This window comes from Cervus elaphus, chromosome X (genome assembly GCF_910594005.1).
Source record: "Cervus elaphus chromosome X, mCerEla1.1, whole genome shotgun sequence".
In the NCBI taxonomy this organism is placed as follows: domain Eukaryota; kingdom Metazoa; phylum Chordata; class Mammalia; order Artiodactyla; family Cervidae; genus Cervus; species Cervus elaphus.
This window is the reverse complement of record NC_057848.1, coordinates 128,092,605-128,118,649: the sequence shown is the minus strand read 5'-3', so window position 1 is coordinate 128,118,649 and position 26,045 is coordinate 128,092,605. Positions and strand designations below refer to the sequence as shown.

Here is a 26,045-nt window from a genome sequence, read left to right as displayed (position 1 = left end):
TAAACACTGAAGAGACCAGCAAACAGAAGAAGGTAAAATAAACAGAGGGAAACTCTTTGGAAGTGACAGGTGCAACAGATTAAAACCCTGTAGTTAGCACCGACTACATAGGAAGGGGCCTATAGATCTTGAGAAGTATAAGCCAGATCAAGGAACTATCTGAAACTGAACTGACCCCACACTGTTCGAAACAGCTCCAGAGAAATTCCTAGATATATTTTTACTATTATAATTTTTTTAATTTTTAAAAGTATTTTTATTTTAAGTCCTCTATCACTCCTTTAATTTTTATTTTTATAATCTATTACATTGCAAAAAAACCCTATTTTTAAAGCAAAATGCATTTTGTGACTTTGTTTTCTTTTTTTAACATTGTATTTTTGAGAGTCAAAACTCTACTCCAGATTTTTAATCTTTGCTTTTTGGTATTTGTTATCAACTTTGTACCTTTAAGAACCCAGTCTTCAGTACCCATTTTTACTTGGGAGTGTGATTACTGGCTTGACTGCTCTCTCCCCCTTTTGAATCTCCTTTTTCTCCACCAGGTCACCTCTATCTCATCCCTCACCCTTCTATTCTCTATCCAACTCTGTGAATCTCTTTGTGTGTTCTGGGCTGAGGAGAACACTTAGGGAACAGATTACTGGCTGGATCTGTCTCTCTCCTTTTGATTCCCCTTCTTCTCCTGGTCACCTCTATGTCTCTCCTCCCTCTTCTCTTCTCCATGTAACTCTGTGAATCTCTCTGGGTGTCCCTCACTGTGGAGAAACTTTTCATCATTAACGTAGATGTTTTAACATTGGTGCTGTATAGATGGAGGAGTCTTGAGGCTACTGTAAGAATAAGATTGAAATCCAAAGGCAGGAGGCTTAAGTTCAAAACCCAGGAACACCAGAGAACTCCTGACTTCAGGGAACATTAATCGATAAGAGCTCATTCAAAAGCCTCCATATGTACACTGAAACCAACCACCCCCCAAGAGCCAACAAGTTCCAGAGCAAGACATACTATGCAAATTCTCCAGCAACACAGGAACATAGCCCTGAACTTCAATATACAGATTACCCAAAGTCACACCAAACCCACTGATATCTCAAAACTCACTACTAGACACTTCATTGTACTCCAGAGAGAAGAAATACAGCTCCACCCACCAGAACACCAACACAAGCTTCCCTGACTGGGAAACCTTCACTAGCCACCCATTCAAACCCAACCACAGTGAGGAACCTCCACAATAAAGGGGAACCACAAACTACCAGAATATGGAAAGGCCACCCAAACAAAGAAATCTAAATCAAGATGAAAAAGCAGAGAAATACTCAGAAGGTAAAGGAACAGGATAAATGTCCATCAAACCAAACAAAAGAGGAAGAGGTAGGGAATCTACCTGAAAAAGAATTCAGAATAATGATAGTGAAAATGATCCAAAATCTTGAAAACAAAATGGAATTACAGATAAATAGCCTGGAGACAAGGATTGAGAAGATGCAAGAAATGTTTAGAAAGGACCTAGAAGAAATAAAAAAGAATCAATATATAATGAATAATGCAATAAATGAGGCAAAAAACACTCTGGAGGGAACCAACAGTAGAATAATGGAGGCAGAAGATAGGATAAGTGAGGTAGAAGATAAAATGGTAAAAATAAATGAAGCAGATGGGAAAAAAGAAAAAAAGAATTAAAAGAAATGAGGACAACCTCAGAGACGTCTGGGACAATGTGAAACGCCCCAACATTCGAATCATAGGAGTCGCGGAAGAAGAAGACAAAAAGAAAGGCCATGAGAAAATACTCGAGGAGATAATAGTTGAAAAATTCCCTAAAATGGGTGAGGAAATAGTCACCCAAGTCCAAGAAACCCAGAGAGTTCCAAACAGGATAAACCCAAGGCGAAACACCCCAAGACACATATTAATCAAATTAACAAAGATCAAACACAAAGAACAAATATTAAAAGCAGAAAGGGAAAAGCAACAAATAACACACAAGCGGATTCCCATAAGGATAACAGCTGATCTATCAATAGAAACTCTTCAGGCCAGAAGGGAATGGCAGGACATACTTAAAGTGATGAAAGAGAATAATCTACAATCCAGATTACTGTACCCAGCAAGGATCTCATTCAAATATGAAGGAGAAATCAAAAGCTTTACAGACAAGCAAAAGCTGAGAGAATTCAGCATCACCAAACCAGCTCTTCAATAAATGCTAAAGGATCTTCTCTAGACAGGAAACACAGAAAGGGTGTATAAACTTGAATCCGAAACAACAAAGTAAATGGAAATGGGATCATACTTAAATGTAAAAGGGTTGAATGCCCCAACCAAAAGACAAAGACTGGCTGAATGGATACAAAAACAAGACCCCTATATATGCTGTCTACAAGAGATCCGCCTCAAAATGAGGGACACATACAGACCGAAAGTCAAAGGCTGGAAAAAGATATCCCACACAAATACAGAGACCAAAATAAAGGATTAGTAGCCATACTCATATCAGATAAAATAAACTTTAAAATAAAGGCTGTGAAAAGAGACAAAGAAGGACACTACATAATGATCAAAGGATCAATCCAAGGAGAAGATATAACAATTATAAATCTATATGCACCCAACATAGGAGCACCGTAATATGTAAGGCAAATGCTAACAAGTATGAAAGGGGAAATTAACAATAACACAATAATAGTGGGAGACTTTAATACCCCACTCACACCTATGGACAGATCAACTAAACAGAAAATCAACAAGGAAACACAAACTTTAAATGATACAATAGACCAGTTAGACCTAATTGATATCTATAGGACATTTCACCCCAAAACAATGAATTTCACCAATTTCTCAAGTGCACATGGAACCTTCTCAAGGATAGATCACATCCTGGGCCATAAATCTAGCTTTGGTAAATTAAAAAAAAAAAAAACTGAAATCATTCCAAGCATCTTTACTGACCACAATACAGTAAGATTAGATGTCAATTACAGTAGAAAAACTATTAAAAATTCCAACATATGGAGGCTGAACAACACTCTGCTGAATAACCAAAATCACAGAAGAAATAAAAAAAAGTAATCAAAATATGCATAGAAATGAATGAAAATGAGAACACAACAACCCAAAACCCATGGGATACTGTGAAACTAGTACTAAGGGGAAGGTTCATAGCATACAGGCTTATCTCAAGAAACAAGAAAAAAGTCAAATAAATAACCTTACTCTACACCTAAAGCAACTAGAGAAGGAAGAAATGAAGAACTCCAGGTTTAGTAGAAGGAAAGAAATCTTAAAACTTAGGGCAGAAATAAATGCAAAAGAAACAAAAGAGATCATAGCAAAAATCAACAAGCTGAAACTGGTTCTTTGAGCAGATAAATAAAATAGACAAACTATTAGCCAGACTCATCAACAAACAAAGGGAGATGAATCAAATCAACAAAATTAGAAGTGAAAATGGAGAAATCACAGCAGACAACACAGAAATACAAAGGATCATAAGAGACTATTATCAGCAACTACATGTCATAAAACAGACAACTGCGAAGAAATGGACAAATTCTTAGAAAAGCATAATCTTCCAAAACTGAACCAGGAAGAAACAGAAAAATCTTAACAGACTGATCACAAGCACAGAAATCGAAACTGTAATAAAAAATCTTTCAACAAACAAAAGCCCAGGACCAGATGGCTTCACAGCTGAATTCTACCAAAAATTGAGACGAGAGAAAAGCTAACACCTATTCTACTCAAACTCTTCCAGAAAATTGCATAGGAAGGTAAACTTCCAAACTCATTCTATGAGTCCACCATCACCCTAATACCAAAACTATAAAATGATGCCACAAAAAAGAAAACTGCAGGCCAATATCACTGATGAACATAGATGCAAAAATCCTTAACCAAAGTCTAGCAAACAGAATCCAACAACATATGAAAAAGATCATACATCATGACTAATTGCACTTTATCCCAGGGATGCAAGTATTCTTCAATATTCAGAAATCAACTGGTTGATACACCACATTAATAAACTGAAAGATAAAATCCATATGATTAGCTTAATAGATGCAGAGAAAGCATTTGACAAAATTCAACATCCATTTATGATAAAAACCCTCCAGAAAGCAGGCATAGAAGGAACATACCTCAACATGACAAAAGCCATATATGTTAAACCCACAGCAAACTTTATCCTCAATGGTGAAAAATTGAAATCATTTCCCTTAAAGTCAGGAACAAGACAAGGGTGCCCACTCTCACCAGTACTATTCAACATAGTTTTGGAAGTTTTAGCCACAACAACCAGAAACGAAAAAGAAATAAAAGGAATCCAGATTGGAAAAGAAGAAATAAAACTCTCACTGTTTGCAGATGACATGATCCTCTACATAGAAAACCCTAAAAACTCCACCAGAAAATTACTAGAGCTAATCAATGAATGTAGTAAAGTTGCAGGATATAAAATTCACACACAGAAATCCCTTGCATTCCTATACACTAACAATAAGAAAACAGAAAGAGAAATTAAGGAAACAATTCCATTCTCCACTGCAACGAAAAGAATAAAATACTTAGGAATAAATCTACCTAAAGAAACAAAAGACCTATATATAGAAAACTATAAAAAACTGATGAAATAAATCAAAGATGACACAAATAGATGGAGAAATATACCATGTTTATGGATCAGAAGTATCAATATAGTGAAAATGAGTATACTGCCCAAAGCAATCTATAGATTCAATGCAATCTCTAACAAGCTACCAACGGTGTTTTTCAGAGAAGTAGAACAAATAATTTCATAATTTGTATGGAAATACAAAAAACCTCGAATAGCCAAAGCAATTTTGGGAAAGAAGAATGGAACTGGAGGAATCAACCTGCCTGATTTCAGACTATACTACAAAGCTACTGTCATCAAGACAGTATGGTACTGGCATAAAGACAGAAATATAGATCAGTGGAACAAAATAGAAAGCCCAGAGGTAAATCCATACACCTATGGACACCTTATCTTTGACAAGGAGGTAAGAATATACAATGGAGAAAAGACAATCTCTTTAACAAGTGGTGCTGGGAAAACTGGTTAAGCCCTTGTAAAAGAATAAAAGTAGAACACTTTCTAACACCATATACAAAAATAAACTAGAAATGGATTAAAGATCTAAATGTAAGACTAGAAACTATAAAACTCCTAGAGGAAAACATAGGCAAAACACTCTCTGACATAAATCATAGCAGGATCCTCTATGACCCACCTCCCAGATTAATGGAAATAAAAGCAAAAATAAACAAATGGGATTTAATTAAACTTAAAAGCTTTTGTACAGTGAATGAAAGTTTAACCAAGGTGAAAAGACAGACTTTAGAATGGGAGAAAATATTAGCAAATGAAGCAACTGACAAAGAATTAATCTCAAAAATATACAAGCAGCTCCTGCAGCTCAATTCCAGAAAAATAAACAACCCAATCAAAAAGTGGGCCAAAGAACTAAACAGACATTTCTCCAAAGAAGACATAAGATGGCTAACAAACACATGAAAAGATTCTCAATATCACTCATTATCAGAGAAATTCAAATAAAAACTACAATGAGGTATCATCTCACGCTAGTCAGAATGGCTGCTATCATAAAGTCTACAAACAATAAATGCTGGAGAGGGTGCAGAGAAAAGAGAACCCTCTTACACTGTTGGTGGGAATGCAGACTCATGCAGCCACTATGGAGAACCATGTGGAGATTCCTAAAGAAACTGGGAATAGAACTGCCATACGACCCGGCAATCCTACTGCTGGGCACGCACTGTGAGGAAACCAGAATTGAAAGAGACACGTGTACCCCAATGTTCATCGCGGCACTGTATACAAGAGCCTGGACATGGAAGCAACATTGATGCCCATCGGCAGACGAATGGATAGGAAAGCTGTGGTACGTATACACCACGGAACATTACTCAGGTATTAAAAAGAATGCATTTGAATCAGTTCTAATGAGGTGGATGGAACTGGAGCCTAATATACAGAGTGAAGTAAGTCAGAAAGAAAAACACCAATATAGTATATCAATGCATATATGTGGAATTTAGAAAGATGGTAACGATGACCCTATATGCGAGACAGCAAGAGTCATAGATGAAAAGAACAGACTTTTGGACTCTGTGGGAGAAGGTGAGGGTGGGATGATCTAAGAGAATAGCATTGAAACGTGTATATTACCATATGTGAAATAGATCATCAGTCCAGGTTCGATGCATGAGACAGGGTGCTCAGGGCCAGTGGACTGGAATGACCCTGAGGGATGGGATGGGGAAGTTCAGCATGGGAAACACACGTAAACCCATGTCTGATTTTTGTCAATGTATGGCAAAAACCACTACAATATTGTAATTAGCCTCCAATTGAAATAAATACATAAATTAAAAATAAATAAATAAAATAAAAATAATGGGACCCTATGATGATCTTTTACTTTTACCTAGTTTGTTCCACTTTTTCTATTTCATATTTAGTTCCCCCATTTAAGTTAGCTTATATTTTCCAATTTCTCCATCTCTTCTTTTTCTTTTAATGTTCTTTCTGAAGACTTTATCAAGCACAGTAGAAAAGCTTTTGTATACATATGTATAACTAATATGTATAATATATATTTTAGAAAACAGACATTTTTGTCTACTAAAAAAATTATAACATTTTGATTCCATTCTTTTGGCTTAGTATGAATATTTTTCTAATTTTATACACACACACACACAAACACACATACATACATACATATATGCAACAAGCAATGAAGGTTTACTGGATAACATAGGGAACTATAGTCAAAATCTTGTAATAACCTATAATGGAAAATAATTTCAAAATTAATGTGTGTATATGTATAACTGAATCACCTGGCCATGCACCTGAAACATTATAAGTCAACTATACCTCAATAAAATATATATATGTTAAGAAAAAAATTAAAACTAGAACTACTATATGATCCAGTATCCCACTCCTCTGCATATATTTGGAGAAAACCATAATTCAGAAAGATACACACATCCCAGTGTTCACTGTTCAGTTCAGTTCAGTCACTCAACTGTGTCCAACTCTTTGCGACCCCATGAATTGCAGCACGCCAGGCCTCCGTGTCCATCACCAACTCCCGGAGTTTACTCAAACTCATGCCCATCGAGTCGGTAATGCCATCCAGCCATCTCATCTTCTGTCGTCCCCTTCTCCTCCTGCCCCCAATCCCTCCTAGCATCAGCATCAGTGTTCACTGTAGCACTTAGCAAATACACGGAAGCAGCCTAAATGTCTACTGACAGATGATTGGATAAAGAAGATGTTGTACATATATACAATGGAATATTACTCTGTTATTTAAAATAATGAAATAATGCCATTTACAGCAACATGCATGTACTTAGAAATTATCCTACTAAGTGATGTATGTCAGACAAGACAAATATTACATGATATCTCTTATTTGTGTAATCTAAAAATGATAGAAATTAATTTACTTATAAAACAGAAAGAGAATCGCAGACTTAGTAAACAAACTTATGGTTACCAAATGTGGGGGAGTGATAAATAAGGAAGCTGGAATTAACACGTAGTCACTACTACAGAAAATCAACGAGGAGCTACTATATAGCACATACTCAATAATCTGTAATAATCTATGTGGGAAAAGAATCTGAGAAATAGATATATGAATATATACAACTAAATCACATTGCTCTACACTCAAAACTAATGCAAAAACAGAAAAAGAGACACAGATGTACAGAACAGACTTTTGGACTCTGTGGGAGAAGGCGAGGGTGGGATGTTTCGAGAGAACAGCATCAAAACATGTATATTATCTATAGTGAAACAGATCACCAGCCCAGGTTGGATGCATAAGACAAGTGCTCGGGCCTGGTGCACTGGGAAGACCCAGAGGGATCGGGTGGAGAGGGAGGTGGGAGGGGGGATCGGGATGGGGAATACATGTAAATCCATGGTTGATTCATGTCAATGTATGACAAGACCCACTGTGGTATTGTAAAGTGATTAGCCTCCAACTAATAATAATAAATGAAAAAAAAAAAAGTAAAATTTATGAATTATTAAGAAAAAAAACTATTGCAATACTGTAAATCAGCTACACTCCAGAATAAAGTAAAAAATAATAATAATAATAATAGTTTTACCTAAAGAGGAAAGTCTTTTCTGACTTCACATGCACTACTAGATAAACAACTCATCATATCCCAAGAAAAACCACAGTAACACTGTATCACAAAAAGAAAATGATAATTCACCAGAAATCAAACTTAAAAGTCATGGAATAGTTAAAATTGGCAGTGATAGCAGAATAGAAAGACCTTAAGCTAATCTCCTCTCACAGCAACACCAAAATCACAACTATTTATAGAAAAAAAAAATCACTGATGAAAAAACCTGGTACCTACCAGAAAAATTTCTACAATGAAAGATATGAAGAAGGAATCAAAACCATATGGGTAGGAGTAACTGTTCTCAGTACAGGCAAGTCTCAGTATAGTCAAATATCCATGTTGATGGTCCACAAACAGAATAATTACAGTTGTAGAGGCTCTCCTAAATTAGTGAGATGTCTGAGCCTGACATTGGGCTCTCAATCATGGGGGTTCTGTACCTGTAAGACAAGGGCCCAGAGCAATTGACTTTGACAGTCAGTGGGGCTTACTCTCAAGAGTGTCAGAGGGCTGGTAAACAGAGACTTGGAGAGTGTACCAGACACTGAGCAAACTTTAGCTCACCTGAGGGAAACAGGCACTGGAAGCTGCCATCATTGGCAGTTTGTTTTACTAGGTAGACAATAGTGGTGGCAATGTTGAATTTTCCCTGTATCTTATGAGCCCCAGGATCTAGCCCCATTCTGGCCCAAGGGACTATAGGTTGCAGTACTGGAATACCTCGAATCAAGCAACTAACTATGTAAGGACACAGCCCCACCCACCAGCAGACAAGCATCCTTAAGACCCTTTGAGTCCCCAAGTGTCTCTGGAAATGGCCATTCCTACCAGAGGGCCTAGGACTCAGCTCCACTCACCAGTTGGCAGGAACTAGCCCCAGAATCCCAAAATCTTCCAGAATTCTCTGAAGGACAAGGCCTTCCATGGAGTCTACTGTAGTTTGGACCAGCTGCACCTGCTGGGGGCAGACACTAAACACAAGAAAACCACAGTCCTGCAATTTGTGCACCCAACCTGCCCACCAGCAAGCCAGACTCCATGTTATGATGAGCTGGGTCCTGGAAACGCAACACCAGTGAACCTGCTCTAGCCTTGGGATCAGCATAACCCCCAGCAGACAGACACTAGCCATGAGAAAATAGCAGCTATGCATCTGGTCGACATAGCCTACCCACTAGCAGGCTAGATTCTGCACTAGAATCAGCTGGGCCTTGGCCACACCAACCAGGAGGTCAATAGAAACTTTAGGATACTTCAGAATGTACAGTGAGCTGTGTCATGAACAGGCCACCAAGCACCAGTGATCCAACACCAGCTCTGGGATACCTAGGACTTATAACCAGTCTCTAGGCCACAACATTGCATGCAAGTGGACCAGCACTAGACCCAGGACCTGGCTTCACTCACCAGCAAGCAGGCAAAAGCCCTGTGTTCTCCTGAACTTTACTCTATCTACCAGTGACTAAGCACTTGCACCAGAGAACCCCAGCTTTCCACAGTCAATCTTGTGACCACAGTCAATCAAGTCCTATCAACCAGCAGCTAGCAACCTCATTATAAGGTAAGATGTAGCAACCAACCAGACTGGGGGCCAACAAAATTTATCAGACTGCCCGTATAATCAGCATAACACAAAAGACAGACCCACAAAGCCCAACATAGCAGGAAGCCTTAGAGCATATATCTTGGTTTATGAGCAAGGAGTTTGCTGCAGGATGTATTAGGACATTTCCTTAAAAGGGCCACTTCTTTTTTTATTATCAATTTAAATATTATTTTAAAAATTTATTCATTTTTAATTGGGGGATAATTGCTTTATGATGATGTCTTGGTTTCTGCCATACATCAACATGAATCAGACAGATATACATGTCCCCCACACTCTTGAACCTCCTCTCATCTCCCACCCCATCCCATCCCTCTAGATTGTCACAGAGCACTGTGTTGTGCTCCCTGTGTCATACAGCAAATTCCCACCAATTATCTATTTTACATATGGTAATGTATATGAGTTTCAATGCTACTCTCTCAAATCATCTCACCCTCCCCTTCCCCCACAGTGTCCACAAGTCTGTTCTCTATGTCTGTGTCTCTATTGCTGCCCTACGGATAGGTTCATCTCTATTGCTGAACCTACAGATAGGTTCATCAGTATCACTTTTCTAGATTCTATAAATGTGTTAATATACGATATTTGTTTTTCTATTTCAGACTTATTTAAGGCCACTACTTTAAGGCTTGGAACATAATCAACCTACTAGATACATGAAAATAAAACCAGAAACTTAGGAAAAATGAGGTAAGAGAGGAACATGTTCCAAACAAAGGAACAAAACAAAACACTAGAAGAACAAAGTAAAGTGGAAATAGGCAATTTACCTGACAAAGAGTTCAGGATAGTGATCTAAAAGATGATCAAAGTACTCGGGAGATGAATGGATGCACAAAGTAGGAAGTTAGAAGTTTTAACAAAGAGTATGAAAATATAAACAACAACTGGAAATAAGAAATAGAATAACTGAAATGAAAATACAATAGAAGAAATAAATAGAGGACTAAAAGATAGAGAGGAACAGATCAGTGAGCTGGATGATAGAGTAGTGAAAATTAGTTTTCCTGAAGAGAAAAAGGAAAAAAAAAAAAAGAATGAAATAAAATAAGGACAGTTTAGAGATCTCTGGGACATATCAAATGCACTAATATTCACATTACAGGGTTCTCAGAAGGAGAAGAGAGATAAAGGAGATGAGAACATATCTGAAGACATAATAGCTAAAAATTTCCCTCACCTGAGAAATGAAAGAGATATCAAGATCCAGGAAGCACAGAGTCCCATATAAGGTTAACTCAAAGAGAAAGCTACTGTTACACTGTAATTTAAGTGGCAAAGGTTAGTAATTATATATATATATATACACGCACTAAGTTGCTCAGTTGTGTCTGACTCTTTGTGACCCAATGGACTGCGGCCCACCAGGCTCTTCTGTCCATGGGATTCTCTAAGCAAGAATATTGCGGTGGGCAGTCATCGTTCCCTTCCCTGGGGGGTCTTCCTGACCCAGTAATTGAACCCAGGTTTCCTGCACTGCAGAGAGATTCTTTACCATCTGAGCCAACAGGGAATACACACACACACACACACACACACACACACACATATGTATCAGACAAATAAAATTTAAAATAAAGTATATATATATATACAATATATACACACATATATATGTATCAGACAAATAAGACTTTAAAATAAAGACTGTTACAAAAGAAAAGAACATTACATAAGAACCAAGAGACCAAAGTTACATCAGTTGTAAATATCTATGTACTCAACATAAGAGCATCTAAATACCTAAAGAAAATATTAAGATATACAGGGAGAAATTAGCAGTAACACAATAATAGCAGATCCCTTCAAGAAAATTAGAGATACCAAGGGAACATTTCATGCAGAGATGGGCATGATAAAGGATGGAAATGGTATGAATCTAGCAGAAGCAGAAGAAGAGGTGGCAAGAATACCCAGAAGAACTATACAAAAAAGGTCTTCATGACACAGATAACCATGATGGTGTGATCACTCACCTAGAGCCAGACATCCTGGAATGTGAAGTCAACTGGGCCTTAGGAAGCATCACTATGAACAAAGCTAGCGGAGGTGATGGAATTCCAGTTGAGCTATTTCAAATCTGAAAAGATGATGCTGGGAAAGTGCTGCACTCAATATGCCAGCAAATTTGAAAAACTCAGCAGTGGCCACAGGAATGGAAAAGGTCAGTTTTCATTCCAATCCCAAAGAAAGGCAATGTCAAAGAATGTTCAAACTACCACATAATTGCACTCATCTCACATGCTAGTAAAGTAATACTCAAAATTCTCCAAGCCAGGCTTCAACAGTATGTGAACCATGAACTTTCAGGTGTTCAAGCTGGATTTAGAAAAGGCAGAGAAACCAGAGATCAAATTTCCAACCTTTGTTGAATCATCAAAAAAGCAAGAGAGCTCCAGAGAAACATCTACTACTGCTTTATTGACTACACCAAAGACTGTGACTGTGTGGATCACAACAAACTGTGGAAAATTCTTAAAGAGATGGTTACACCAAACCACCTTACATGACTCCTGAGAAATTTGTGTGCTGGTCAAGAAGCAACAGTTAGACCTGGACATGGACCAACAGACCGGTTCCAAAGTGGGAACGAAGTACATCAAGGTCATATATTGTCATCCTACTTATTTAACTTATATGCAGAGTACATCATGCAAAATGCCAGGCTGGATAAAGCACAAGCTGGAATTAAGATGGCCAGGAGAATGATCAATAACTTCAGATACGCAAATGACACCACCCTTATGGCAGAAAGTGAAGAACAACTAAAGAGCCTCTTGAAAGTGAAAGAGGAGAGTGAAAAAGTTGGCTTAACATTCAACATTCAGAAAACTAAGATCATGGCATCCAGTCCCATCACTTCATGGCAAATAGATGAAGAAACAATGGAAACAGTAAGAGACTTTATTTTTTGAGCACCAAAATCACTGCATATGGTGACTGCAGCCATGAACTTAAAAGATGCTTGCTCCTTGGGAAAAAAACCTATGACCAACCTAGACATCATATTAAAAAGCAGAGACATTACTTTGCCAACAATGGTCCATCTGGTCAAAACTACGGTTTTTCCACTTGTCATGTATGGATGTGAGAGTTGGACTATAAAGAAAGCTGAGTGCCAAAGAACTGATGCTTTTGAACTGTGGTGTTGGAGAAGACTCAAGAGTCCATTGGACTGGAAAGAGATACAACCAGTCAATTCTAAAGGAAATCAGTGCTGAATATTCATTGCAAGGACTGATACTGAAGCTGAAATTCCAATACTTTGGCCACCTGGTGTGAAGAACTGACTCATTGGAAAATACCTTGATGGTGGGAAAGATTGAAGGTGGGAGGGGAAGGGGACAACAGAGGACGAGATGGTTGGATGGCATCACCAACTCAATGGACATGAGTTTGAGTAAGCTCCAGGGTTGGTGATGGACAGGGAGGCCTAACGTGCTGAAGTCCATGGGATCTCAAGGAGTCGGACACGATTCAGTTACTGAACTGAACTGAACTGATAATACCTCTCTAATATCAATGGAAAGGTCATTCGGGTAGAAAAGCAACCAGGAAACTTTGGCCTTAAATGACACATTAGACCAAATAGACTTGAGATATATATATGTTATATAAAATGGTCCAAGCCAAAACAACACAATACACATTTTTTTAAGGTCACATGGAACATTCTAAGAGTAGATCTCATACTAGGCCACAAATGAAGCATCAGTAAATTGACACAATTTGAAAACTTATCAAGTATCTTTTCCAAGCACACAAGTTGTGAGACTAGCAACTGAAAAATACCTGGAAAAAAAAAAAAAGAACACATGGAGGCTAAACATATGGTACTAAACAACCAATGCATCACTGAAGAACTCATAGAGGAATTCAAAAAATACCAGGAAACAAATAAAAACAAAAATACAATGGTCCATAATCAATGAGACACAGCAAAAGCAGTTCTGAGGGGGACATTTGTAGTGAAACAAGCTGACCTCAGCAAACAATAATAAATTCAAATAATCTAACTTTATACCTAAAGGAACTATAAAAAAAGTGCAAACAAAACCCAAAGTTGGTAGAAGGAAAGAAATAAATATCAGGGCAGAAATAAATGATATGGAGACTAAAATAAAAATCAAATAAGAGATGGTTCTTGGAAAAGATAAATAAAACTCATAAATATTTAGCCAGATTCATCATAAAAAAAGAGAAAGGGCCAAAATAAATAAAATCAAAAATGAGAAGAAAGAATTTGCAACTGACATCAGAGAAATACAAAGGATCTTAACAGTCTACCATGAACAATTACACACTAATAAAATGGACAACTTAGAAGAAAAGGAAAAATTCCTAGACATGTACTATCTCCTAAGACTGAACCAGGAAGAAATAGAAAGTATGAACACACCAATTATAAGTAATATAATCAAATTAATAATAAAAATACTCTCAAGAAAACTGGAAATTATAACCTGGAACTGAAATATAAACTATAAAACTGGAAACTGAAACCAAAGAACTATACAGCCTAATGGGTGAATTCTACCAAACATTTAGAGAAGAGTTAACATATCCTTTTAAATTATTCCAAAACATTGCTGAGAAAGCAATGCTTCAGTCTATAAGGCCAGCATCATCCTGATACAAAAAAGCAGACAAGACAACACAAAAAAGAAAATTACAAGCCAATATCACCGATGAACATAGATGCCAGAATCCTCAACAAAATATTAGAAAAACTTATCCAACAATACATCAAAAAATCACACACATGATCAAATGGGATTTATCTTGGGAACGGAAAGATTTTTTGATGTCTGCAAATCAATCAATGTGATATATCACATTTACAAATTGAACAATAAAAACCATGTGATCAACACCATAGATGTAGAAAAAGCTTTTGGCAAGATTCAGTTTTGATTCATGATAAAAACTCTCATCAAAGTTGGTATAGATGGTATATAACTCAGTATACAGATTGGAAAAGCTAATATTATTGAAATGACCATACATCCCAACACAATCTACAGAGTCAATGCAATCCCTGTCAAAAAAGGAGAATTTTTAATAGAACTAGAACAAACATTTTAAAGGTTCTATGGAAAAAAAGAAAAACCAAAAATAGGTTAAACAATCTTTGCAAAGAAGAACAGAGCAAGAGGAATCATGTTCTCTGACATCAAATTATACTACTGAATACAATGCAAATCAAAACAGTATGGTACTGTCACAAAGACAGACACACAGATCAACAGAACAGAATAGAAGTCCAATAATAAACCCATGCAACTATGGTCAATTAACCTATCACAAAGGAAGCAGGAATATACAACATAGAAAAGATAGTCTCTTCCATAAATGATGCTGGTAAAACTGGACTGCTACATGTAAAACAATGAAATTAGAATACTCTCTAACACCATATATAAAAATATACTCTAGATGGATTAAAGACCTCCATGTAAGTCTACAAACCAAAAAAACTCTTAGAAGAAAACACAAGAAGAAAGAACACTTTGAAATAAATAGTAGCAGTAATTTTTTTTTTTTTGGAATTGTCTCTTGAAGCAAAGGAAATAAAAGCAAAATATGTAAATAGGGCCTAATAAAACTTAAAAGCATTTGCACAGCAAAGGAATCAATTGACAAAACAAAAAGACAACCCACTGAATAGGAGAAAATATTTGCAAATGACATGAATGGTAATGAGTTAGTATCCAAAATACATAAATATCTCATACAGCTCAACATCAAAAAAACAAAACAAAACAAAACAACATACGGACTAAAAAATGGGCAGAAAAACTAGATAGACATTTATCCAAAGAGGAAATGCAGGTGACCAACAGGGACATGAAAAGACACTCAGCATCCTCAGTTATCAGTAAAATGAAAATGGAAACCACAATGAGATATCACCTCACACCTGTCAGAAGGGTCAAAAGATGTCAGAATGCAAAAAGAACACAATTAAGGATGTGGAGATAAACTCTTGTATAGTGTTGGTGGGAATGTAAACTAGTACAGTAATCATGGAAAACAGTATGGAGGTTTCTCAAAAATAAAACTACAATATAACCCAGCAATTTCACAGTAGAATTGCTGGGTTATATGTCGTATAACTGAAGAAAATGAAAACACTAATTCAAAAAACTAAATGCACTCCAGTGTTCATGGCAGTATTACTTACAACTGCCAAGATATGGAAGCAACCCAAGTGTCCATGAATGAATAAAGAAGATGTGGTATATACATATACAATGGAATAATACCCATAAAAATTTTGAAATTTTGCTATCTGCAATAACACGGATGGACTTGGAAAGTACTAGGCTATGTGAAATAAGTTATCCAGAGAAAGAGAAACACAATATGTTATCACTTACATAAGGAATCTAAAACATAAAATAGACAAGTTAATATAAATGAAAGAAACTGACTCACGGATATAGAGAATAAACTAGTGGTTATTGCTGGGGATAGGGAAGAGGGCCATGGCAAATTAGGGGTAGGGGATGAAAAGGAACAAACTACTATGTATAAAATATATGTTACAAAAATATATTATATAACATAGGGAATATGGCTAATATTTATATTAACTACCAATGGAATATAACCTTAAAATTGTATCACCAAATTGTATACCTGAAACTTAGATAATAAAATATTGTGCATCAACTATACCTCAGTGAAAAATATTTCATGGAATACTGTGATCAAAATGATAGAAAATTTGAAATATAGCTCATGAAAAAATTCAATAATCTATAACAAAACTCAGAAAAGCAGTTCAATGAGATGAGAAATAAAATTAAATAACAGAAGGAATATATTACCAAGCAGTTTAAAACCCCCAAAAAGAACCAAACAGTAATTCTAAAACTAAAGACCACAATAAGTGGGATGAAGAACACATTAGAAACCACTGGAAAACAGAGTTGATCATATGGAAGAGAAATTTCTTGAGCTTGAAGATAACAATCTAGAAATAACACAAGTAGAAGAGGACAGACAAAAAAGATATCAAAAAATGAAGAAATTGCATGAGAGCTATCCGAGAAGGACAAGAGAAGGAAAGGGAATGAAGAGTTCATTTGAAGAAGTAATAGCTGAGAACTTTTAAAACCTGGATAATGAATTAGATATGCATGTCCATGAAACCAAGAGAATACCTAATTAGCTAATTACCTTGATGAATAAAGACCTTCTCCAAGAAATATTATATTAAAACTGTCAAAAGTTAATGACAAGGAAAAAATTTCAAAGGCAGCCAGGGGAAAAATAGATGGTAACCTACAAAAGAACCTCCATTATTCTATTAGATTTCTCTGCCAGCCAGGAGGGAATGGAATGTCATCCTAAAAATACTGAAAGATTAAAAACTATAACCCAAGAATACTTTATTCAGCAAAGATATTACATATGAAAGATGAAGGTTTGAAGGTTTTCCCCAAATAACAAAAGCTGAGGAAGTTCATCAGCACTAGAACTGCCTTACAAGAAATGTTTAAAAGGAGCTCTTCTACCAGACAGAAAAAGGCAAAGGTACAGAAAATGTTGAATAAGGTGATAAACAGAATCAGAAAATGACAACTGTATATTAGAATAGGTTGTTTAAAACTTAATTATAAAATTTAAATCAAAAAAGAAGCAAAACTAACTATAGCTACTTCCACTTAGTAACAAACTCACAACATAAAAAAGGATAATTTGAGACAACAGAAATATATAAAGGAAAGAGAAAAGGGATGGAAATTGTATAGAAAAATTAAGATAAGATGTTATCAGAAGAAAAAAAAAGCATACTTTAAGAAATACTTTGTATAAACTTTATGGTTTAGAAAAATTAAGGTAAGATGTTATCAGAAGGAAAAAACTACTTTAAGAGAGTCTTTGTATAAACTTTATGGTAACTACCATATACAAATCTAAAGTAGAGCACGAAACAAGAAAGAGGTAACTGAGAAAAACATCACAGAAAGCCACCAAATTTAAATAGCAGATAGAAACACAAGGAAAAAGAAACAACAGAGATATAGATCAATCAGAAACAAAAGTTTACATGGCAGTTCTGAGTACTTGATAGCAATAATCACTCTAAATAAAAATTTGTTGAATTTAGCAATCAAAAGACACAGAGTGATTGGATAAATAAAGGGAAAAAAAATAAGACTCAACTATATGCTGCTTCTAGGAGACTTACCTCAGCTCTAAAGACAAACCTAGGCTCAAAGTGAAGTAAATGGCAGTCAAAAAAAAGTAGATGTAGCCATACCATATCAGACAAACAGACTATGCCAAAAAAGTTAACAAGAGACAAAGATGGACATTATAAATGATAAAAGGTATAATTCATCAAGAAGATATAAAAAGTATTAATATATATGAACCATGTTAAGGAGTGACAAATATATATAAAGGAATTATTGACAGAATTGAAGGGGTACATTAAAAGCAACACAGTAAGTGTAGCACATGTTAACACCCTGTTACATCAATGGACAAATCATCCAGGCAGAAAGTCTTCAAGGAAACAGCTGCCTTAAAGAAAACATTAGAGCATGTAGATTTGATAGGTTGGTATTGACTACTTCTTAAAAATACAGCAGAATATACATTCTTATCAAGTGTACATGGAACATTCTCAGTGATAGATCCTATGCTAGGATACACACAAAAAAGTCTCAATAAATTTCAGAAGATTGAAATCATATCAAGTCTTTTTTCTGAACACAGTGGCATATATATTAGAAATCAGCTACAAGAAATAAGCTGGAAAAAATTACAACTACTTGGAGACTAAAAAACATGCTACTAAACAACTATTGGGTCAATGAAGAAATTAAAGATAAAATAAGAACACGTGCATGTGGGTGTGTTAAGTTGCTTCACTCGTGTCTGACTCTTGGTGACCCTGTGGACTGTAGCCTGCTAGTCCATGGGATTCTCCAGGCAAGAATACTGGAGTAGGTTGCCAGGCTCTCCTCCAGAGATCTTCCCAACCCAGAGATCAAATCCATGTTTCTTATGTCTCTTACATTGGCAGGTGGGGTCTTTACCACTAGCACCACTTGAGAAGCTCCAAAATTAAAACATACAGGAAGACAAATGAAAATGAAAACCTGACATACCAATATTTATGGGAGGCAGCAAAAGCAGTATGAGGAGGGAAGTTTATAGCAATTCAGGCCTACCTCAGGATACAAGAAAAATCTCAAAAAACAACATAACCATAAAAGAACTATAAAATGAACAACAAACAAAGCTAAGAGTTAGTGGAAGTGAGGAAATAATAAAGACCAGATTAGAAATAGAGGAAATAGAGATGAAACAGCTAATAGAAAAATATGAATGAAACTAGGAGCTGGTTTTTTGAAAAGATAAACAAAATTGACCAACATTTAGCTTAACTCATTAAGAGAAAAAGTAGAGAAGGCTCAGCTAAATAAAATAAAAAATAAAAGAGAAGAAATTACAATGGATACCACAGAAATACAAATAATTATAAAACAATACTATGAACAGCTATACAGCAACAAATTAGATAACCTAAAAGCAGATAAATTTTTAGAATTATACAACTGTCCAAGAGTGAATCATGAAGAAATGGAAAATATGAATAGACCGATCATTAGTAAAGAGACTGAAATGTAATAAAAAAACTCACCCCAAGAAAAAAAAATTGAGAACCAGATCCCTTCACAGGTGAATTTTACCTAACATTAAAAGTTGAGTTAATGTCCACCCTTGTCAAATTGAAGAGGAGGGAATGCTTGCTAACACATTTTATGAGCTCAATATTACCTAATACCAAAACCAGACAAGAGTAATGCAAAAAAAGAATTGTATAGGTCAGTATCTCTAATGAACATAGACACAAAAGTTGTCAACAAAATATTAACAAAACATATACAACAATACATTAAAAGGATACAATGTGACCAAGTGGGATTTATTCCAGGGATGCAAGGATGGTTCAACATTCACAAATCAACCAATGAGATATACCACATCAACAAAATTAAGAATAAAAATTGTATGATCATCTCAATAGGTACACAAAAGGCATTTGACAATATTCAACACTCATTTATGATAAAAACTCTCAATAAAATGGGTATAGAATAAATATACCTCAACATTATAAAAGTCATATATGACAAGTCCACAGCTAACATCATATTCAACAAAGAAAAACTGAAAGCTATACCTCTAAGATTAGGAACAAGACAAGGATGCCCACTCTTGCCAGTCTTATTCAACATGAAAAGTCCTAGTCAGAGCAATTACAAAAGAAAAAGAAATAAAAGGCATCCAAATTGGAAAATAAGAAGTAAAACTGTAACTACTTGTGGATGACACAATTTATTTATAGAAAACCTTAATGCCTCCACCAAAAAAAGCTATTAGAAATAGTAAATGAATAAAGTTGCAGGGTACAAAATTCATATGCAAAATCTCTTGAGTTTCTACACCTTATCAACAGACAAGCAGAAAGAGAAATTAAAAAGAAAATAATCCTATTTATAATCACAACAGAAAGAATACCTAGGGATAAATTTAACTAAGGAAATGAATGACCAGTTAGCTAAAATCTATGACACTGTTGAAAGAAACTTAACAAAACACAAAGAAATGGAAAGACATTCCATGGCTGTGGATTAGAATTAACATTACTAAAGTGTCCATATTACCAAATCAATCTACTGATTCAATGCAATCCCTATCAAAATCCTGATGACATCTGTCACACAAATAAAACAAAACATCCTAAAATCTATGTGCATCCTGGGCTTCCCTGGTGGCTCAGATGGTAAAGAATCTGCTTACAATACAGGAGACCCAGGTTCAATCCCAGGGTTGGGAATATTCTCAGAGAAGGTTATGTCTACCCACACCAGTATTCTTGCCTGGAGAATTCTATGGAGAGAAGAGTCTGGTTGGCTGCAGCCCATGGGGTCACAAAGAGTCAGACACAAACAAGCAACTAACACTTTCACTTTTCACTTAAATAGCAAAATAAATTCTGAGGAAAAAGAACAAAGTGAAAGTATCCCCCTCCCTGATTTCAAAGCATACCACAAAGCTACAGTATCAGAAACATCACAGCATTGGCAGAAAAACAGATACATAGAACAATGAAACAGAATTGAGGGCACAAAAATAACCTCATGCACATATGGACAATTAATTTATGATAAAAGAGCAAAGAACATACTATGGAGGAAGGTAGTCTCCTCAAAAAATGGCATTAGGAAAACTGGACAATCCACATGTAGAAAAAAAAAAAAGAAACTAGACCATTAACCCATAAGCAGACACAAAATTCAACTTAAAATGGATCAAATCCTGGAGTATAAGACCTGAAATTATAAAACCCCTAGAAGAAAACATAGGCAGTATGCTCTTTGACATTGGTCTTAGCAATATCTTTCTCCTCAGGCAAGGAAAACAAAAGCAAAAATAAACAAATGGGACTACATCAAACTAAAAAGCTTCTGTACAGTAAAGGAAATCATCAGCAAAATGAAAGGACAACTTACCAAATGGGACAAGTCATTTGCAAATATATGATATGGGGTTAATATGTAAAATATATAAAGAACTCATATAACTCAGCAACAACAAAATAAACACCCTGATTTTTTTTTTTTTTAAATTGGCAGAGGATCTGAACAGACATTTTTCCAAAGAAGACATACAGATAGCCAACAGGCACATGAAAAGAAGTTCAACATCACTAATTATTAGGGAAGTGCAAATCAAAACCCCAATATATCACCTCACACCCATAAGAATGGCTAGTATCAAAAGCAGGAAACAAGTGTTGGAAAGGGTATAGAGAAAAGTGAACTCTTGTGCACTGCTGATTGGAATGTAATTTGATGCAGCCACTATGGAAAACAGTATGGAGATACATCAAAAAGTTAAGAAAGAAATACTATATAATCCAGCTATTCTACTTTTGGGTATTCGTATGAAGAATGCAAAAATAATACTTTGAAAAGATACACATCACCCCTATGTATGTTGCAGATTTATTTACAATAGCCTAGGCATAGAAACAACCCAACTGCTCACTGACGGATGGATAAAGAATAGAAAAAAAAAAAAATATATATATATACACACACACACACAAATACACACACAATACATATATATACAACAGGATACTACTCAGCCATAAAAAGGCAAAATCTTGCCATTAGTGACAACATGGATGGATATTAAGGGTTTTATGCTAAGTGAAATAAGTCAGATGGAGAAAGACATATGATTTCACTCATATGCGGAATAAAAAGAAAAACAAACAAAAAAGATAAACACAAAGATACAGAGAACAGGGTAGTAAGAGACGGTAAGCACATATATAGGCCCATTGCAACAGGCTCCGATATAGCTCATCACAGCACTGGTTAGAACCTTACATTGTTGATGAAAAGGGTCAGGAAAAAGGACAGAGCTGTTTCTTGAAGGAAGTAGATAGAGGGATTGGGCTGGGAAGTCAAGCTCTGCCTGCAGAGAGAAAGGGAGAAGCAGTGCTTCTACCCCACAAGAGGGTCAGGCTCAATCTGGCACTACCTATAACAAATTAAATACATACATTCCTTTCAACCCACATATCCCCTTCCTTAGAATCTATTCTGTAGACTTTTATGGAATAAAGTGATTTAACTGACTGCTTCTTGGAACCTGCATGGGGAAATGGATGTTCAGGGAGTCTCACCTGGGTGAAGATGACACTAAGGGAGGAGAGAAAGGCTGTGCCTTGAATGCCCCAATTCATTATTTCTTATTTTTAATTTTTAACTGTAACTTTTAACCCATTTGTGTATACATTTAAGAACTGTCTTTAAGTGCATTAAAGGATCTAAGCTCTTTAGGCAAATTATTGTTTGTTTATCTGAGTTTGAATAAACTCTGGGAGTTGGTGATGGACAGGGAGGCCTGGCCTGCTGCAGTCCATGGGGTCGCAAAGAGTCAGACACGACTGAGCGACTGAACTGAACTATCTGAAATTCAAATTAAAAAGTACTTTGGGATTGATATAAACAAAAATACAATATACCAAAACTTATGGGATACAGAGAAAGAACTGCTAAAAAGGAAATTTATAACTGTAAATGCATTCATTAAAAAAGAACCACTTAATCTTACACCTTATGAAGCTAAAAAGGGAGGGCAAATTAAACCCAAAGTTAGCATAAGGGAAGAAATAATAAAGATTAAAACAGAGATAAATGAAATAGAGATTATAAAATATATAAAATCAACAAAACTAAAGTTGGTTCTTTGAAAAGATTAATAAATTCAATAAAACATTAAGTTAAACTGATTAAAAACAATGACAGGGTGCTCATTTTGGCAGCATATATAATACAATTGGAATGATACAGGGGTTAGCATGACAGGTGTAAAATAATAGCATGCAAATTTGTGAATCATTCCATATTTTGCTATGATTGTAGAGCTTTAATGTTCTCGCCATAACAGCAAACAGCAAAATGGTAACTGTATGAGTAGAGGATGTGCTAACTGATCTTGTTGTGGTGAGCATTTCACAATATTTACATGTATCAGATCATCACATTATATACCTTAAACTTACACCATGTTATATGTCAATTATATCACAATAAAACTGGAAAAATGCCCCTCAAACTCCCAAAAGTAACCGAAATACATCATTTAATATATTATCCAGTTTATGTACAAGATGCTTTTGACATTAAACGAAGGTATTTTTGGCCTCAAAAAATAAAAGAGGAAAGTCTCAAATTACTAAAATCATAAATTAAGTTAGGGATGTTACTACTGAAGTTATAGCAATAAAGAAAAATACTAGAGAAAGTCATGAACAATTGCATGCCCACAAATTAGATGAAATGGAAAAACTTTTAGAAACACACAAACTTCCAAAAATGACTCAAGAAATAAAAAATTTGAACAGATCTATAACAGTTTCTGATTCAGCAATCAAAAAATTCCCAACAAAGAAAAATTCAGGAACAGATGGCTTCACTGGTGACTTATACTAAACATTGAAGAATTAACAATAATCCTTTTCAAACTATTCCAAATGTTAAAGAGAATGGAACACTCTCAGCTCATTCTATGTGGTCACTATAACCTTGATATCAAAGACAGACCAGGACATTATAAGAAAACAAAACTGTAGATTAATATGCTTTATGAATATAGATGCAAAAATCCTCAACAATATACTAGGAAACCAAATGCAGCAGCATATTAAGAGGATTATATACCATGACCAAGTGGGATTCACCCTAGGAAAGCACGGCTGATTCAACATGTGAAAATCAGTGCTACACACCACATTAACAAAATTAATGAGAGGGAGTTCTCTGGCCTAATGCCCTGGATTCTGAGCTTTCACTACCATGGTCTGGGTTCAATCCCTGGTCAGGGAACAGAGATCCCTCAAGCCATGCAGTGTGGCCAAACAAAAACAAACAAAAAATAAAATTAAGGAGAAAATAATACATAATCACCTGCATCTCAATGTGATTCAGAAAAAAAACATTTGATATAATCTAAAACAGTTTCATCATAAAAGCACTCAGCAAACTAGGAACAGAATAGAATGTCCTAAACATGATAAAGGTCATTTTTAAAACAAAACAAAACTATAACATACTCAATGCAGAAAGACTGAAAGATTTCCTCCTAAGATAAGGAACAGTATAAGCATGCTCACTTTCACTACTTCTATTCAGCACTGGAAGTTCTACATAAGGCAATAGGCAAGAAAATAAAAGGCATCCAAATTGGAAAGGAATAATTAAAACAATATCTATTCAGAAATGACATGACCTTACATATATAAAATCCTACAGAATATACAAAATAAACCATTAGATTTAATAAATGCATTCAGTTCTGTCTTGTACTCATTGAATTGTGGTCAGTGAGCATGGCACCCTGTACTTAACACTTTGTGGGGAAAGTAGAACAAACTATATCAGCACATTCTCTTTCTCTGTTTTTCCTTCTCTTTGTTGGGGAAAAGGATAAGAAAGAAGAAAAATATGTAAGAAAAGACTAAAAGGAATGAAACAATCTACATCTTGACTGGTTGTACTACTATAAATAAACTATTGTTTCTTGTTTATTTCCCTAAGCAAGTAACTACAAAGCCATGAAAACCAATGGGAGTGTGGTCTTGCTTTCAGAGGCAGCAAGGAATGGGTAATCTGGGAGAGAATGTCCTACTCCATAGCCTGGGTTATGTAGATGATGTCAGCTATACAAGGAGAGGCAAAGAAGCTGAGGCCTTGGGGCTTGCTGTAAGAAAGGATGAACAGCTTAGGAACTTACTGAATGTTGTACGGCACAGTACTAGGATTGAGTACCCCATACACAGTGAAGCCTTTATAGAGAGGGTTCCTGAAGTCTGGTTTCCTCTGAACCAAGAAAGGCCACACTGAATGGGTTTTCTCATATATTCTGTAAGAAAAGAAAAACAAGCCAAAAAATTAAAAGCAGCAAGCAAGTAACATCAATAGATCTGCTGAACTTGACAATCATCTAAATTCTATTAACAAGTAACCTAACTTAAGACAGAGGGCTAGGATATGATACAAGGAAAACGAAAATAAATTGTAATGAAGAATGATAGAGTAACAAATTATCTGGGCTTCAACTTATCCGTTTTTAAAGAGATTAGAAAGAATTCCACATTGAAGAGAAACATGCCGAGTATATATGTAAAGATACTTTCTCTGCCTCAGAGTAGTGATGTAATCTTAGCGATGTCCCTAGCCCTTTCTGGGCCTACTTTCTCATTTGTATAATGTGATCTTTACAGTCTCTTCCAAATCTTGGATTCTATGAATAACCTTTCCAGTTTTTAAAAAATCTAGAATTACTTAAAAAAAATCTGGTAAATTAACAGACAAGAGGTGAATTTCTGGCTTTTCTATATTTTATTTCAAGCCAGCTTCTCCTCCACTCAGAAGGTATAAGACAGTGAAAGACAATTTAGCAATTTATATTAGCAAATATTTATGAGTTATCCTAGGTGAACAGTACTGTGATATTTATATTAAAAGACTGATTCTTCTTATCCCTTAGCTGAGTCCCTGGGAAGCGACTTAGTTAACACAAAAAAGCATGGAATTCATTGTCTCCAGTGAAAGCTGCTGTGTATCCATGCATGGGAAGTTCATTTGCTCATACAGTGTCAAAAAAGGCTCTA

The 26,045-nt window shown here is 35.6% G+C and overlaps 1 protein-coding gene across 3 annotated transcripts in view; it reads right to left on the bottom strand.

Moving 5' to 3' along the window:
* MTMR8 (myotubularin related protein 8) overlaps positions 1 to 26,045 on the bottom strand; it is a 256,913-nt gene that overhangs the window by 107,583 nt on the left and 123,285 nt on the right. For all 3 annotated transcript variants that reach the window (XM_043895248.1, XM_043895250.1, XM_043895249.1), the window contains one exon: positions 25,166 to 25,294. In XM_043895248.1, the coding sequence (XP_043751183.1) occupies positions 25,166 to 25,294 (129 nt within the window). The remainder of the gene's footprint in view (positions 1 to 25,165; positions 25,295 to 26,045) is intronic.